This window comes from Dermacentor variabilis, chromosome 4 (genome assembly GCF_050947875.1).
Source record: "Dermacentor variabilis isolate Ectoservices chromosome 4, ASM5094787v1, whole genome shotgun sequence".
NCBI classification, from domain to species: Eukaryota; Metazoa; Arthropoda; class Arachnida; order Ixodida; family Ixodidae; genus Dermacentor; species Dermacentor variabilis.
In genome coordinates, this window is record NC_134571.1 from 116,821,214 (window position 1) to 116,836,865 (window position 15,652).

Below are 15,652 nucleotides of genomic sequence, written 5' to 3' on the forward strand. Positions count from 1 at the left end.
GGAACCATCTTTTATCAGGATTTGCTGTAACGCGCAATAATGAAGTAAAATACTTGGGGGTAACATTTACTGAAAAGTTGAGTTGGGAATCCCACATAGATAATGTATGTTCAAAAGCATACTGACACTTTGGATTCGTTCGACGAAAATTGTCAGCTGCACCCCCGCAAGTAAAACTAAAGGCCTATAAGACTCTAGTAAGACCCATTCTTACTAGACCCAGGTAGTAAGACCCAGGTAGTAATGAAGAAGGTCCCATTGGGGAACCTGAAGAGAGCATCGCCGCCGATAACAGCAAAAGATGTAAAACAAGAAAGAGAGCTCGCCATGCAATACGCTACATAAACAGAGAGGGCGGCAGAAGAAAGGAAAAGTGGGCAGAGATTGAGGACCAGTTAAATAAACAGCAAATAGAGATGTATTTGGTTACAGAAACACACCTTAGAGACTCGGAAACGCCGCTGGAGATTGAGAATTATGTTTGGGAAGGGTGCAACAGAACTAAGTCGGAAAGAAATGGAGGGGGAGTCGGAATGCTCATCCATCAGGGAGCCAAATGAAAAAGAGTAAATTCAAAATGTCAAGAGCATGTTTAATTATATCAGGTACAATGAGTGGGAAAAAATTTGGCTGGTTGTTACGTATTTGTGAACTGGAAGTAATTGCACAAAGAAGAATAAAGAGTAAGTGGAATGCATAAGCGCTGATATTAGGGGTTTAGGTAGTGGTGCTGAAATCATCCTATTAGGTGAAATGAATTCCCACATACTGGATTTAGATGGCTATATCGACAACAACGAGAAGTCACTCCAAGACCGTTGTGAGCAACTTAACCTCGTTATCGTGAATACAGGGCCTAAGTGTGAAGGGCAGATCACGTGGAAAGTGGGAAACCGGCAATCAACCATTGATATTGTCTGATGACAGAAGGAATTCATGATAAGTTGCCAGAAATTGTCATCGACGAGGAAGCGTTTAGCAGCATAGGAAGGGACCATAAACGCATCATTTTGAAAATGGGATATGTATTTGGGAAAGAGAGCACGGAGTGCTAAATGGGGAGTCCTAATTTGAACGCTGAACAAATAACAAATATACTCACTACAGTCGAGGAAAAACTTGGCAAATGGATAAATAAAGAGTAGGAATATAGTGCGCTTTTAAGTGTAATAACGACAGAAATACGGAAAGAGAAACAACATGTTTGTTGGAAAGGAAAAAAGAAACCAAAAAGCTGGCGGAACAGGGAGATACAAGAAGCGATCGCCGAACGACAGAAAGCATCCCGCGAACACAGGCAGGCAAAGAAGGCGCAGTTGCCGCATGCTTAAGTCACCAGTAAATGGGAAATATATCGGGCGAAAAAGTCTTGGTTCAAATACTGGTGCAAGGAAAATTAAGAGGTGAAACTGAACGTTGGTTGTCAGAAATACGTGAGAAAAAGAAGACCGCCCCAAGAATATTTTTGAACCATATAAAATTATTAGACAGGAAATCAACAACAATACAACATATCCTTGACGAAGATGGAAGCAGACTGGAAGGAGAAGCGGCAATAAATTAAATCCGAAAATTAACAGCCGAGTCTTTCCATTGCAATGACGAGGTTGCATTTGAAGAAACACAAAGAGCATGAAAGAGACCCAGGCGGGAAAGCAGCTGGTGCTGACAAATTTCATGTGGAAGAAAGCCGAAGAGAAAATTCCTAAGCGCACAGCCACAGGGCTAGACGAGGTTCCCGTTAGGCTGATAAATGAACTAGTACCTAAAGGTAAGGAATCTCCGGTGAAAGCAGTGGAAAAAACTTTAAAAGATAGACGAATATACCAGACAGTTGGCAACAAAGTAGTTTAATATAATTTATAAAGGTAAGGTCGAGAAAGATAGAATTCACTCGTATAGACCGTTGACCATTACATCGGTAATATGCAGGCTAGCAATGCAGGGAATCAAATTAATGCTGCAAGCATGCACCGAGAATAATGGGATTTTGGAGAACTTCGAAATGGCTTAAGAATAGGTAGGCGTTTAGATGACAACTCATTTGTTCTTACTCAGTGTATTGAAATATCAAAAGTAGAAAGCACACCGTTTTATGTGGCCTTTTCAGACATTACAGGAGCCTATGACAACGTAGACCTCAATATTTTGTGAGATATTATGGAAGGGGAAGGCTTAGATGACAATTGTCTACAGCTTTTGAAAGAGATTTACCTGGAAAATATCCGTTTGCGTAAATGGAAAGGGATGAGGAGCGAGGAGAAAGTTTATATCAACAAGGAACTGAGGCAGGGGTGCCCTTTATCCCCACTGCTGTTTATGATGAACATGGTGAGGATGGAAAGGGCGCTAGAAGGAAGTAATATCGGCTTTAATCTCTCATACAAACAGGCGGATACAGTAGTAGAGCAGAAGCTTTCAGGTATATTTTACGCGGACGACATTCTGTAGCTAGCTAATAAGCAAATGATTTGCAATGTCTGGCTAATAATATCTGTGGACAGGAAGGCAACAATTTAGGTTTGAAATTTAGTGTTAGAAAATAAGGTGTTATGGTATTCAATGAAAACATTGAACAGACAGTGACGCTACAGGGCCAGAAAATACCTCGGGTAACAGAATATAAGTACCTTGGTATATGGACGAACGAAGGCAACAGATATATGGAAACACAGGAAAAATCAACAATCCCGAAGGGGAAGACAAAGGCAGCCATAATGAAGCACAGAGTGCGATATGGGGATACTGTAGACCTTTTCATCGGGCGAGGAGGACGGGGCGCGCGGAGAGCCTTTCCTCCTCTCTGGCTTGGGCGATCGGGCGCGGCGCTGCTTGGAAGTATTGTTGTCGCGTGCTGCGGAACGATTTCGAGATGTTTTAGATGGTACTTTGTGAAATTTACGCCATGTCCGTTCATATAAGGTCGTCGGGGAAGCCTTTCGGTGCATCGGTAACTACAGTAGGCGGAAATATCTCTTGGGGGAGCAAAAATGTGACGCTCTTTATCTGCCGCGGCGTACGGACATTATCAGTCACGGTGTGTTTATGTGCTGTGAACTATTTTGCTTATATCGGTTTAAATTAAACAAAGAAAACCGGTGTCTCTGTATTAGCAGCATAAAATGGTAAATCTGCTCACTATCTGATCGCTTGACGTAGGGAGTAAAACATAAAGCATAAGAGCGCATGCTCGTGCACGGCCAACCTAAGGCAACCACGAAACATCTAAGCGGCAGGCGCTGTCAAATATTTGTGATGCACCGGCATCGTTGTCGCGCATTTCAAGTCTAGCAGGCTTCAAATTACCATATGTCTACGCTAGCCTTCCTGCATGAGGCCGATGGCGTTGCTCAACACAGAGATCACTGCGGTTGGTGAGCCAGCATGATACATATGTGAGCTGTGCGCTTCGGCATTGCCTTTTTGGCCTGTATACAGCCATAATATATTAGAGGGATCGCATAAAAAGAATACGATGCCTATTTTTGAGGACAAAATTTCCGTAATACGTTTGAGTGCGTCGTAGAGAACGGAACGAACACAACCGAAAAAAAAATTCGGTTATCAGCCTCTTTCTCGAAAAAGCAAGAGAAAACGGGCTAACGCCCCAATACGACCTCGCATAGTCACGCCGCACAACATTTATAATTATATAACCGCTCAAGCCGTATGCTTGTACCATGCGGTATATAGAGCAAAGATATCTGTAATCCAGCACCTACCACTGTTTAGGACGCTCGAGCAGTTCGTAAACAGTCCCTTATATGGAGAAGCTTAATTCAGACTGTAAGGTATGCTGCTATTACTTGCCAAAAATATTTTATTGAGGGGCGGAAACCTCATCCATCGAACCAAGTAGTCACGCAATGTAACCTGCACCGAACAGTTTGAACGCTTGTACCCACGGTACCCACGGTTGTAGAACGGTACCCACGCTGTTACGATCGTCGCGTATGTTTCATGGCTCCAAAACCGCAGCTTAGAAATAGAGGATAATACTGCAATAAGGTCACATTCGTGATTGGAACATTCAGAAATACACAATTGATCTGCGAGGCTGATTGTAGGCTCAAATATGCACGCACACATCGCGCTGCGTGTTCCGTCCACCTCAACGCCAACAGAAATTCCGGCCATGACGCCTTAAACCACTTCAGCACGTCTCACAGAAACGTTTACCACGTAGACGACGCACGGTATACTAAACAGACCGCACGACCGCGAAAACAAACGCCAGAACCTACCGCCCAGCGTATACCTGCCATGCAAAAGACCGCTTTCACCCAAGCCAGTACGGCACTGCTCATAGGCGGCGCCACTGCGTTCACAATATGGCGGCGCCTACGAAAAAACGGTCTATAGGCACGAGGTCCTCCGAGGTGCGTGGAAAGGTGTAATGGCTCCAGGACTTACTTTTGGAAATGCGGTTGTTAGCTTTATATCCGGGGGTACAATCAGGACTCGATGGGAACCAAAGGTCAGTGGGTCGCCTCGCATTGGGCGCTCACGGAAAGGCAACAAATGCAGCTGTGCAGGGTGCTATGGTCTGGACTAGTTTTGAAGTGAGTACAGCTCGCAGTAAAAATGAGTATGTAGAACGACTGAGGAATAGGGAAGAAGGCTGGGAGAGTGTTGAGTTACCTGTACAGGAAAAATATTGATGCACAATGGAGGAAAAGAACTAGGAAGCTTACCAGCAAGTATGCGGCCTGTAGGGTGGGCAACACAGCCACAAACGACGTCAAGCGGGAAGTCAGACAGGCTGAAATAATATCATGGGTGGCGGCAATGGAAAAGAAACCTGCCATGAGTAACTACTTAACAGGAAGAAAACGAGGTCCGGAAAGAAACCATTTATGATAACTGAAAGGGAAGCTCATTACTTTTCGAAGCGAGATCGGGGTGCCTTAGAACACGCATCTATAAAGCGAGATATAAGAAAGAAGCATGCTTGCTGCGGTAAAGCTAGGGAAACTATGGAGCATGTTTATTAGAATGTGAAGACGTCTACGCAGCGGTAGAGTTAGGCACCACTAGCCTGCTTGCAGCCCTTGGGTTCAGCGAGAGCAGTGGAAAAGTAAACATGTCTGAAATAGGAATTAGCAAGAGGCAAATGGAGGATTGGTGGGAGAAAAGTATATAGGCAAACGACAAAAAACGGTGATGTATAAAAGCACAGTTTGCAATAGGAGATCAGAAAATTTGGTTGTGCGAGTTCATATTGTTTTTTTTTATTGTTTATCCTAGGTAGGGCATTAGGCAGTATAATAGCAAGAGATTGGTGGCGCAAACCCCCACCCCGTTCCGAAAGGGACGCTCAAAACATACATACATACATACATACATACTTACATACATACATACATACATACATACATACATACATACATACATACATACATACATACATACATACATACATAGATACATACATACATACATACATACATACATACATACATACATACATACATACATACATACATACATACATACATACATACATAAATACATACATACATATCCATCCAGCGCGCTAAGCATACCAAGCGCAGATCTTAAATGTAACTGTATTGAAAATATGCAAAGCGACGTGATTCGACCAATATTGCAAGAGTTCCGTCCTGTTTTATATTGATCCGCTTATGGAATTCAACTTTCCGTTAGCGTTGCATAGAAACATAGGAAGTCTTATAAATTGCATAACCGGTTATGCGTAGCCCACAGAAAACACTCTTTACACAGAACTGTCCGATCTGAAATTTCTCAGTGTGATTGTGGCTTTGCACACGAAGACACGTATCACGTTCTTCTAGAATACCCGCACCACGACACACCAAGACGCCGACTTAAATCGTCATTACCGGCTTTAGAGCATGGTCCTCTAAATTCATAAAATTATATTATGTGCATCACCAAGAAGAGCTATGCAGATGTGCGCTTTAATAGCATTAAACGCATTTCTGGAAGACAGCGGAAGAATTGGCCGTTATTAAGGCCCGGAAAAAATTTTTCTGAGAATTATTTTTTTTTATTGTCAAGGTGTACATGTGATACTATCATAGTTAGAATCGTTGCTTGAGTGTTTATTTGTTGTGTTGCACCGCTGTTCGCGTTATTGCTTTAAGTGCGTTTTTGTAACCTCGACTTGTTATTTTGACTTCCATGTGACAATGCAACGTTGTCATATTTTGTTATATGTTGTGTGCTGCTACTGTATGCTGCATGTATCATATGCATGGCCCAAGCAGTAGCCGACGTTGCATTTTTGCGCCAACATCTTATATCACGTCAATAAAAAAACAACGAATGAAAAACGGCGCACGACCGGTAACCTCTAAGCATACGTAGAGATATTGAGGAGACAATAACAACATAATCGGTTATTATTTGACTCAGCGGCAACAAAAGTAAGTCAGTGTTAGTAAGGACCCCTGATGTCGAGCAAAACACGATGACCCTTCGAAGTCAATGACTTCCTTTTTACCCGAGAACCGCGCACAGAGACGAAATTATTTTTCAAAACTTGTTTTCCTTACACGATAACTCGGATCTCTGGCTACCTACCACTTATTACGTGCAGCTCTTCCTGATATTCAGCATTACATATAACACACTATGTCACCAATGACACACCCACCTCAACGTAAATTTCTAATCGCGTTAACGTCGCCACACATCTCCAAAAAATGGATGGGTCGCCATTATTTCTTTAAAGACAAGCTTTCTTGTACCCTTCCTTCTACTTTCCTTCTACTGCTGCTGCTTCTGTCCGGTACATCGCGTCAGGGCATGAAGGCGAGGGGGAGGAAGGGGGGTTAAGAGCGTTTCTATACATGACAGGAGCGCGGCAGAGAGGAAAGGCGACGCGAGAAACTCCTTTGTACCTTTTCACTTCACCGAATGTGCACAATGCCATCGGCGTCGCGACATTAGCATCTTGACACCAGCAATTCGCCGGAAAAGCATTGAAAGGACAGAGGCGTTTAGCTTTCTGCTATAGTGAAAGTTGAGAGGGACGCAAGGTAGATTGCTGGAGAGGAGGACGGATAATGGTTAGAAACGATGCCATCGCGAAACGCGTGAATAACAGCCTTGACCGCTCGTCGCTCGCGGTTCCCATACGATCCGGGTGGAGAGGGGATCGGGAAAAGGTGACGTGTAAGGAAAGGAAACGCTGCTACTCGACATCCGATTGCGGGGAAACTGGATAAACTTAAGTTCAAATTAACGTACGGTACGCTACTGCTATTTGTGAAAAATAAACACATGCATATATGTGGAGCGGACGACTTAGGGTGGATGCGAAGAAGCAGAGCCGCATTAAAGAGCACCGTAGGGCCTAGCCCACGCTACGGAAGCCGTCACACATAAAATCAACACTTCTGTGCCAACCGCGGAACCTTTGCGGACCCGGGGATCGAATCCCGGCCGCGGAGGTTGCATTTCGATGGGGGCGAAATGCAATAATGCCCGTGTCCCGTGGATAGGGGGCACGTCAAAGATCCCCTGCGGGAAGTCAAAATTAATCCGGCGTCCACCAGTAAAGCGTGTACGCTTCATAATCAAATCATGCTTTTGGCTCGTAAAACCTCAGAATTCATTCAGCTTTGCGGCTATGACAATGTTTGAGGTCGCGGACCTGATCCCAACCGTGGATGCCGCATTTCGACGGGTAAAAACTAAATTAAAAAAAAAGAACTCTCCTGCACTTAGCTTAAGGAACGCTTTAAAGAACACTACGGTGTCAAACGTAATCCGAAGTCCGCCACTACGGTGTGCTTCCGAATCCGATTGTAGTTTTTGCACGTACAAGCCCATATTTCAATTAAAACCTAATATTTCTGCCAGGATGCGATGTGCAATGTGGAGCAATGAATATGCCCAACCCTCTCAAATATTATAAAGTATGCCGCACAACAACCTTGAATCAAACTCCTCCCCTTGTGTATTCTGTGTGATGCGCAAACAGTTAGCAGTGGCGCACGCGAGGTAACGTGTAACATGAACTCCCAACTTTTGTATTGAACTAAACGTTGAAGAAATGAAATATTAGCCGTCAACATCACCGCTAATTATCGTCAACCGAATCAAACAGCACAGAAAGCTTCGCTTAAATCGATACCGCGGCGAAATGCTGTAGGCAGCATCTCCGCGAAAGTGGTTGAAGTAACCACTTCCTCATGGTCTATTTGGTAAAAACAGTTTTTGTTGAACTAAACACAACGATAAAGATGTTTAAGATGCGGGCGACTAACCCCAGCGCGGAAGACTCGTTCTTCTGACCTCGTCTTGTTGTACACGACTGGGGGTACACTTTTATTGTTCGCCCCTTTTTTTCGTTATCTTATTATTTGCTTTATAATTTATTTTATCCCCCCCTATATTGTTTAGGAGCAGCAAGAGAATGGTGGCGAGGCCTGGTTTATTCACTGGTTGCGCGACTTCGTCGGTTCTACCCATTTTCTCCCTCCCCTCACCATCCTCTCTTCCAGTCAATCTAGCTTCCGTCTGGTCTTACACATTAGTAAAAACGCAGGCGCTGCTTTTGCGAGAGATCACGGTGAATTACAGCTGTCAAACGCTAATGTGGTATACCATCTCTCCCAGGGAGCTCGAGATGGTATTTTGCACATTGGACACGGTGCAAAGTTCAGAAGCGTTTCCGCGTCTCCTTTATTCTCTGTCCTCCATGCTCTTTCCGGGAATATACGCTCTCTGAACCACCACGACTAAGCCTGCAAAACAGCACCCCATTGTACCTGAAGTGTCGTATCGAGGCGGTCATAGCTGCTCCAAACGGAGAAAGGGGGGGAGAGGGGTTCGTCCAGTATGTCAGAACAAAGGAAAAATTCGACACAAGCTTTTCGGCCTCCTGCGGTTCGAGGGAGGGAGTAAATCGTAGAACGAGGACACGCCCATGTTGCAGAGCCAACCAATCGTGGCCGATCACCCGTGGTGGGTTGAGCTATACACCCATGGGGTCCAATTGAAATCGAACCCGTGAGTGGGCACGTGCTAAATACTTTCGAGCACGCCATAAGACAAGTCGCTGCACAGCAAACGGCAGCTACTCGACCGTCACAGATCAGCTGAAGTCGCGCTCCCTACGATAGAGTCCACCGACTCCGCTTGTGCCTCGAGTATGGCGTCGTCGGGCCTTGCTTCTACCTCCGCTGCTGCTGGATTCGACCCTAGACTCTACGGCTACGTGATGCTTATTGCAGACCGTTCAAAGCTGTCGACGAGCACCAGCTTCAACGACGATAGCAGCAGCAGCGACGACAGCTGCAGCAGCAATAGCAGCAGCAGCAGTAGTAGCAGCAGTAGTAGCAGCAGTAGCAGCAGCAGCAGCAGTAGTAGCAGCAGCTCCTCCAGCAGCGACAGCGACGTCGTGCCGACCGGCGCCTCCCAGTCAAAGGACATCGAAAGCGTGCCGTCCACCTCTGGCGCCGCAGCCGTCTTCGTTAGGAGCGAGCCACCGGCCGGAGCGTCCCAGTCAAAGGACATCGAAAGCGTGCCATCCACCTCCGGCGCCGCAGCCGTCTTCGTTAGGAGCGAGCCACCGGCCGGAGCGTCCCAGTCAAAGGACATCGAAAGCGTGCCATCCACCTCCGGCGCCGCAGCCGTCTTCGTTAGGAGCCAGCCACAGATCTATATACAGCCGAACCTCGTCCGTCCGGCGGACTTTCCTAGTGACCACCCGGACCAATTTCACGACTGGAGCGCTTGGCCCCAGTTCCCTCCCAAGAAGAAAGCGGACCCACAGCGGGCGATCTTGGAGAGACTGCCGGCCATGCTTCCCCATGTGACGCTCGTCAACCAGCACGAGTTCCTGCTGCGTAGGATGGAATTGCGGATACACACACTGGGCAGGCGAGTGTTTTTTACAGCCGACGTGTTTTCGCACCGTAGTGCACGGGGTGATCTCAAAACGGTTCGCTTTCAGAAGCGTTGCAATATCGCACCCCACAGGGCAGCGTGCCGGCTTCCGTTGTTGGCATGAGCGTTCCGAGCACGCATTAGTGTCCCTACCGAGAAGCCTCACATGTCACATCGTGGTGTACATGCTGGTCTGAGAAAAAAAAGCAGTGGGAAGTAATCATGCGAACGATAATCACTCTCATTTTGCGAAGGCATCCATGCAGTTTAAACCGATTCAGCAGTGCTGAGAGCAAGCTGGTTGAGTCGCCCACGTTCGTGCCTACAGGCAGCGCGTAATTCAGATACTAGGAACAAGCACCTATGCGGCGAACCATGTATATTGCTTTCTGTTCATGTCTTTCTCACTATGGCATCGTGCAATCATCGTGTTTTAGCTGCTCGTTTCGACACGTGCTTGCGTACCCATCACGTGGCAACGGTGTTCTTCAAAAATGACCTTGCCTCGTCCCTCGCATGCAGGTTCATGAAGCCAGCGCCTGAATTTCGGATTACAAACTTGGTGGATGAGTGGCAGTACACGGCCTGGCTTACCTTCACGGATTCTACTGGGCGCCAATGCGGTGAGTGTGAGCCAGACGCTACCATCGTCGGCCTTTTCTTTACATTTTTGTGTTTGTCTATTTTTTGGCGAAGTGAATATAAGCCCTAAAGTGTATCCTTGCACTTTCGCAGTTGGTCAGTACTGCCACCCGGATTCGCCGCGGCCCGGTTCCTGGTTGAACGGCCGGGTGCTGTCGTTTTCCAAGCTCAAGCTCTTCTCCAACAAGAAAAAGATCCCGAACCCGCCTCCGGTAAGAGTTCGTTCGCCGCTTCATCATTTTAGTCGTGATTGCTAGTTAGGTCACCGTTCGTAAGGTGCACAATACTTAGCGAGTTTGAAGAAGCCTACGCTTTGCACTAACACCCCGGTCACAAGGCCCTCGGTTTTACCTAGCTCTAGTGCCGTAAATATTCAGTTCTAGTGCTGTGTGCGATCGTTCAAAGCTGACCCAGCGACATTTGGCCCGCGCGACCCGCCGGAAAGAGAAATACGCAAGTGTGGATAGAAATTCTTTGCTTGGAAGGAAGGCCTACTTCAATCTCTGGCCGCACTGACATTTGACGAAGTTCTGCAATAGGCTGCACCTACCAAGGTGTATAGTTTATTCGTAGGACGGAGGAGCGCGCTTTGATGAACTTTTTTTTTTTTTCGGAAGGCTTGAAGGGGTCTCTAGACACCTCGCCTGGAAATTTGACCAAGGCAATGGTATGCGGGCGACGATGCCTTTCAATGAATACTAATCCGGAAGAGTTCCTTAAAATTCCTCCTCGACTTCTTTGTTTACGCGGTGCGCTTGTGGTCATCATTCGCGAACAGGACGGGCACGACCACTGGTATCTCGACGTCCTCGTCGCCCGACGCGACCACAGCGTCGTCTGCTACGGCGGGCACCATTTTCCACAGCGCGTTGACGCGAAACGTCTATCTGTACATACAGACGTTCGTGCATGTAGTAACCGCCGCTGAAGCGACCCCAGAATATATGCCACTTACTGGTTTTTGACTTTCTTTGCCAATTTAAAATTGTAATTCCTAGTTAAATCGCGAACAGCGTGCTGGAAATCATGGTACTTTCATTTGCAACGTCTCAGACCACATTCCCGTCAGTTGTCAACCCCTTTCAACGTATCATTCATCTTGAGACTCGGAAAAAGCTCACAACTGTAGAACGAAGGGTCTCCGATACGATTTTCGCGGAACCGATAAGAGTTCCACCTGTGCTACAGAACGCTTTCCCGCTAGAATTCAGTGTCGCAACTCCTTTCTTCGCAAGCTGTAGCAGACTATCGATCCTCGTGCATTTCCAGGTAGAAGCGCGCTACTGTGTTAAAGAAACCTCTAACATATTGCATTTGTGCATTCCTTTGAGAAGGCGCACAAATTAGTGTGTATACGTGTGCCATTGAAAATACCCTAATGAAAGCGGCATTGCTCCAAGCGCTCTCGTTGACCCCTTGTGGAAAGCCAGTCACATCTCGATCTCTCGTATGAGTCACATCGCTCACTCATTCCACGTAGACTGGGCAGAGACGGATGTAAAGGGGCGGAGCGATGCCACTGCGATATGCTGCAACGCAGATGTTTAAAACCTAATCTTAGGCGCGTTACGCAGCACACTTGGATTTGCGTCATGGTGACCGCAATGATGACCGGCCCTACCGAGTGATTGCAAATTTGCACAAAAATAATTTCGGGCTTATTTTAAAGGCACACCAAAGATAAAAAATCTGAGCTGCTATAGAAAATTTCGTTTCCGTAATTTAAAAGAAAAACCGTGTCATGCGAGGGGACCAGAAAAGACGCCAAAGAGCAAAACCGGCGTCGACAACGCATTGAACTTTCCTAACCAGATTTGAATTTCAAAATTAAGTTTGACGCCATCTGCTTGGGCCTAGATTTTATCGGTAAAGGTAGACTACATTATATTGTTGAACAGCGTAATAATGAACTTCAGGAGTTTCAACATCATTTAGTTAACCGCAGCGGCCGAAACGTGGAAAAATATATTGAAAATCGTGGCGTCACTGACAGCAGGGGCTCCGGCGCGACATTCAAAAAGGGAAACATCAAAAATGTTTTCTCTTATATAAACCAATCTAATACGGCGAAAGTAAAGTTTTGAGAGAATATATTACCACTTTAAACTTATTTGCTTTTAAAGACGGGCGGCCGACTTTAAACCTCTTGCACGATGATTCGTGCAGATATCGTAACGGTTTACAAGAAATATTCGCTAATTCTAGAACTCTTAGTGTCAGATAATTTACATATCTCCTCAACTGAGGACCGTATGTAAGCGTGGCGCCCCCTAATATTTCGGAAATGTCCATGTGTCGGCTCTGTGTAGCGCCTATATGGAGCATGCTGTGTAATGCATAGCAGTTGTCCACTAAACTTGCATAGCAAGTTTAGTGGTCATCGAATATTCCGTGGGCATAATTCTCATCGTTTATTCCTCCGAATTCAACTGTTCGAAGGAACACACTCTCTCTCCCGCGCCTTCATTTGCGCGCAATTCGTGATAAATCTTTTATGTGTTGCCGAAAGCAGTTGACTGTTGTCATACTTCTTTCGCTGTCTTTTCTAATATAAATGCACGAAGTATAAATTTTTCACATCAGTGATAAAATTCGTATCACAGAGGGATAAGAAGCTGTAAAGACTTGGGAAGCCAGATCGCTGTTGATTACGAATTCACGTATTTCCGTGAAATCACTACGGAGTCGACCGTAGACTTCCGCGGGACATTCAAGCAGCATTCAGAAAGTGCATGCCGGGAATGAAACCGGCATTCCTTTTAGTCTTCCTGGACGGGCAACCTTCGGCACCGAATCGGAACGCTAATAGCGCTCTCATAATTATTACAAACTGGCACGTCATCAGTAGTTGGCAGCCATCGATTCCTTGTTTTCGTTGTCAACGGTCAGCTCAGCGAAACAGAGCGCATTGTTGCCGGGGCTCGCCGAAGGTTCCGCGACATGCTTCGGCTTCCCACGTACACATTCTTCTTGTATTTTGCAGCGTCGATATGTACATTCAATAATGATTTTTGTAGGACTTGAACGCCTGTTTACTATATCAGTTAAAGGTCTGACAGAAATATTTAGCGCAATGTGAAATTCTAGAATGTCGAGCCGCTTAAATTTTTGTCTAAAGGGTTAGATCTGCCTAAAGAACCAGTCCCGTTACCTGTAGGGTGTGGAGCTCCCTTAAATTTCAGCTGAAGTTCCTGCACCAGCTTAACATCAAGTCATGGCGTAGGACGGTGTCCTGCTCAGGTGCATTTATTTATTTTTTATCGGTAAACTGGGCTTACATTGCATTGTACAACAATGCAAAGCACGCAGCGCTCCCTGCATACATTTCCCGATTAAGATTATTGCTGCGCAAGCTGCCACAGAGATGACAGCATGCGACATGAGGAGCGACGTTCCTAACCTTTTGCATTTAAAAGAACCAGACCAACAAATGATTTCAGTGTTGTTGCAGCACCGCTATAAGGGCAGCGTGCTGACACAATTTCCATTATTCTAAAGCAATAAAGTGTCGCATAACCCCCTCAGTAGTTGCAGTGGTGGTTTTCAACAGCTTCACTAGACATACACTTTTGCAAGGCTGGGACGGCGAGTCAATTTGTTTGTAAATATGTGTCGTACGTATAGCGAAAAATGAGCATGCAACCTGTTCCCTAGACCAAGGCCTTCGCTTCCCCACTCCAAACTAAAAGCTCAACACCAGAAACTGCCCTCCTTTCTCTTTCAGATCACTCTGAGGTGTTACCGCACTTACCATATCCAAGTGAATGTTGGGATTGTGGACGATGACGGACACATCGTCAGCGAATCCGTCGTCCGGCAGTCTGTTGGTGCCGACTTCATTGCCGTCACCAGCAGCATTTTAAGGTGGGTGTTGTGCTTTGCATGCTGGCTGTTTCTTTTGCAAAGCTCTGTATTTCACTCTCCTCTTCTTTCTCTCTCTCTTTCCTTTCTACAGCTGATGAAACCACGCTCAAAATATTATTGTCATGTTAATTTTTTTCTTTCTTGCTTTTATTTTCAGGCATCCAGTCAACAGGGGTACAAGACAGGCACGCTAAATGAAGTTCTCAAGGCTGTTTGTGTAATAACAGTAATAAAGAAATATTTATTTCTGAGTACAAACAGGCTCTTTTTCTTTTTTTTTTCCTTGTTTAATGACATCTTACAGTACAACCAAGACAAACAATGCAATGGTGGTGTGGCTACTGAGGAACAGTAGAATAGACCAGCTGCACACAAGGCGATGCTGCAGGTCAGTGTCGCCCTGAAAAGAAAGAAAGCAAAGTGGAAGCGGTCTCTGCATATAAATAAGAACACCCTATACCCTTGCATACCTCAGAGAATAACGGGCACGTACCCAGGGGTTGGAGGGGCCCGAAATTAAGCGGCATGTCCCCTCGCCCCTCACCGCCTCGCCCATGTTAAAGCACCGCGAAATCAAACGTGAGACTTGACAGCTGTTAGGGGGTCAACATTTTGCTGCCTTTTTCACTCCGTTTGGATGGCGATAGTTATCCGCATCTCCTGAGGTGTGAAGGCCGGCTTTCTCATCGATTCGGTGCCCGCGCGATTAACTCAAGAAGCGTTCAGTTGTCGCCATCTATTGAACGCTCACGCGCATCGATGTTGCTTCGTTAGTTCAACCTTCTTTGTTTTAACTGATCCAGGGACAAGGAAAGGGATTCGGTTCGTGGTAGGTTGGTCTGTATGCTCGTGAAACAAATTGCAGCGGTAGAAAACACCAGCTGCGCTTAACTTTTCTTTTCGCTTCACAATTTCCTCGAGCGACTTCTCGCCGCGACGTTGGCAGACCCTCAGAACCGTATACCCGCGATATGGGTTAGATAATGTGGAAAATAAAATAATGCGAGGCAGCGTCCACCATAAAACCATGCAATAAACCTTCAACCTATAAGCAATATGACTGTGAGCCGTTACCTAGTCTGGTTCTCCCCAATTGTACAGCACTTTTCGTGCAACGGCAACTGGAAACATGAGTGGCAAGGAGTTGAGAAATTAAGTGATATACTAAGGCAGAGAGACAAGGCAACAGCCAAACAGGAAGGAAAAGCGAAAAGTAAGAAATTTAACAATTGTTTATAAAAATATTTATGGATCAACATCTATT

The 15,652-nt window shown here is 45.9% G+C and overlaps 1 protein-coding gene across 2 annotated transcripts in view; it reads left to right on the top strand.

Annotated features, from left to right (window-relative positions):
• Positions 1–14,626, top strand: part of LOC142577892 (uncharacterized) — a 65,803-nt gene extending 51,177 nt beyond the window's left edge. The window contains exons 1-4 of one of the 2 annotated variants that reach the window (XM_075687325.1): positions 10,339–10,505; positions 10,618–10,736; positions 14,249–14,388; positions 14,546–14,626. In XM_075687325.1, coding sequence (XP_075543440.1) covers positions 10,409–10,505; positions 10,618–10,736; positions 14,249–14,388; positions 14,546–14,582 — 393 coding nt within the window. In that variant the 5' untranslated portion in view covers positions 10,339–10,408 and the 3' untranslated portion in view covers positions 14,583–14,626. Of the gene's footprint in view, positions 1–10,338; positions 10,506–10,617; positions 10,737–14,248; positions 14,389–14,545 lie in introns of those variants that run through there. The other variant, XM_075687323.1, reaches the window with a different exon arrangement.
• The last annotated feature ends 1,026 nt before the right edge of the window (positions 14,627–15,652 follow it).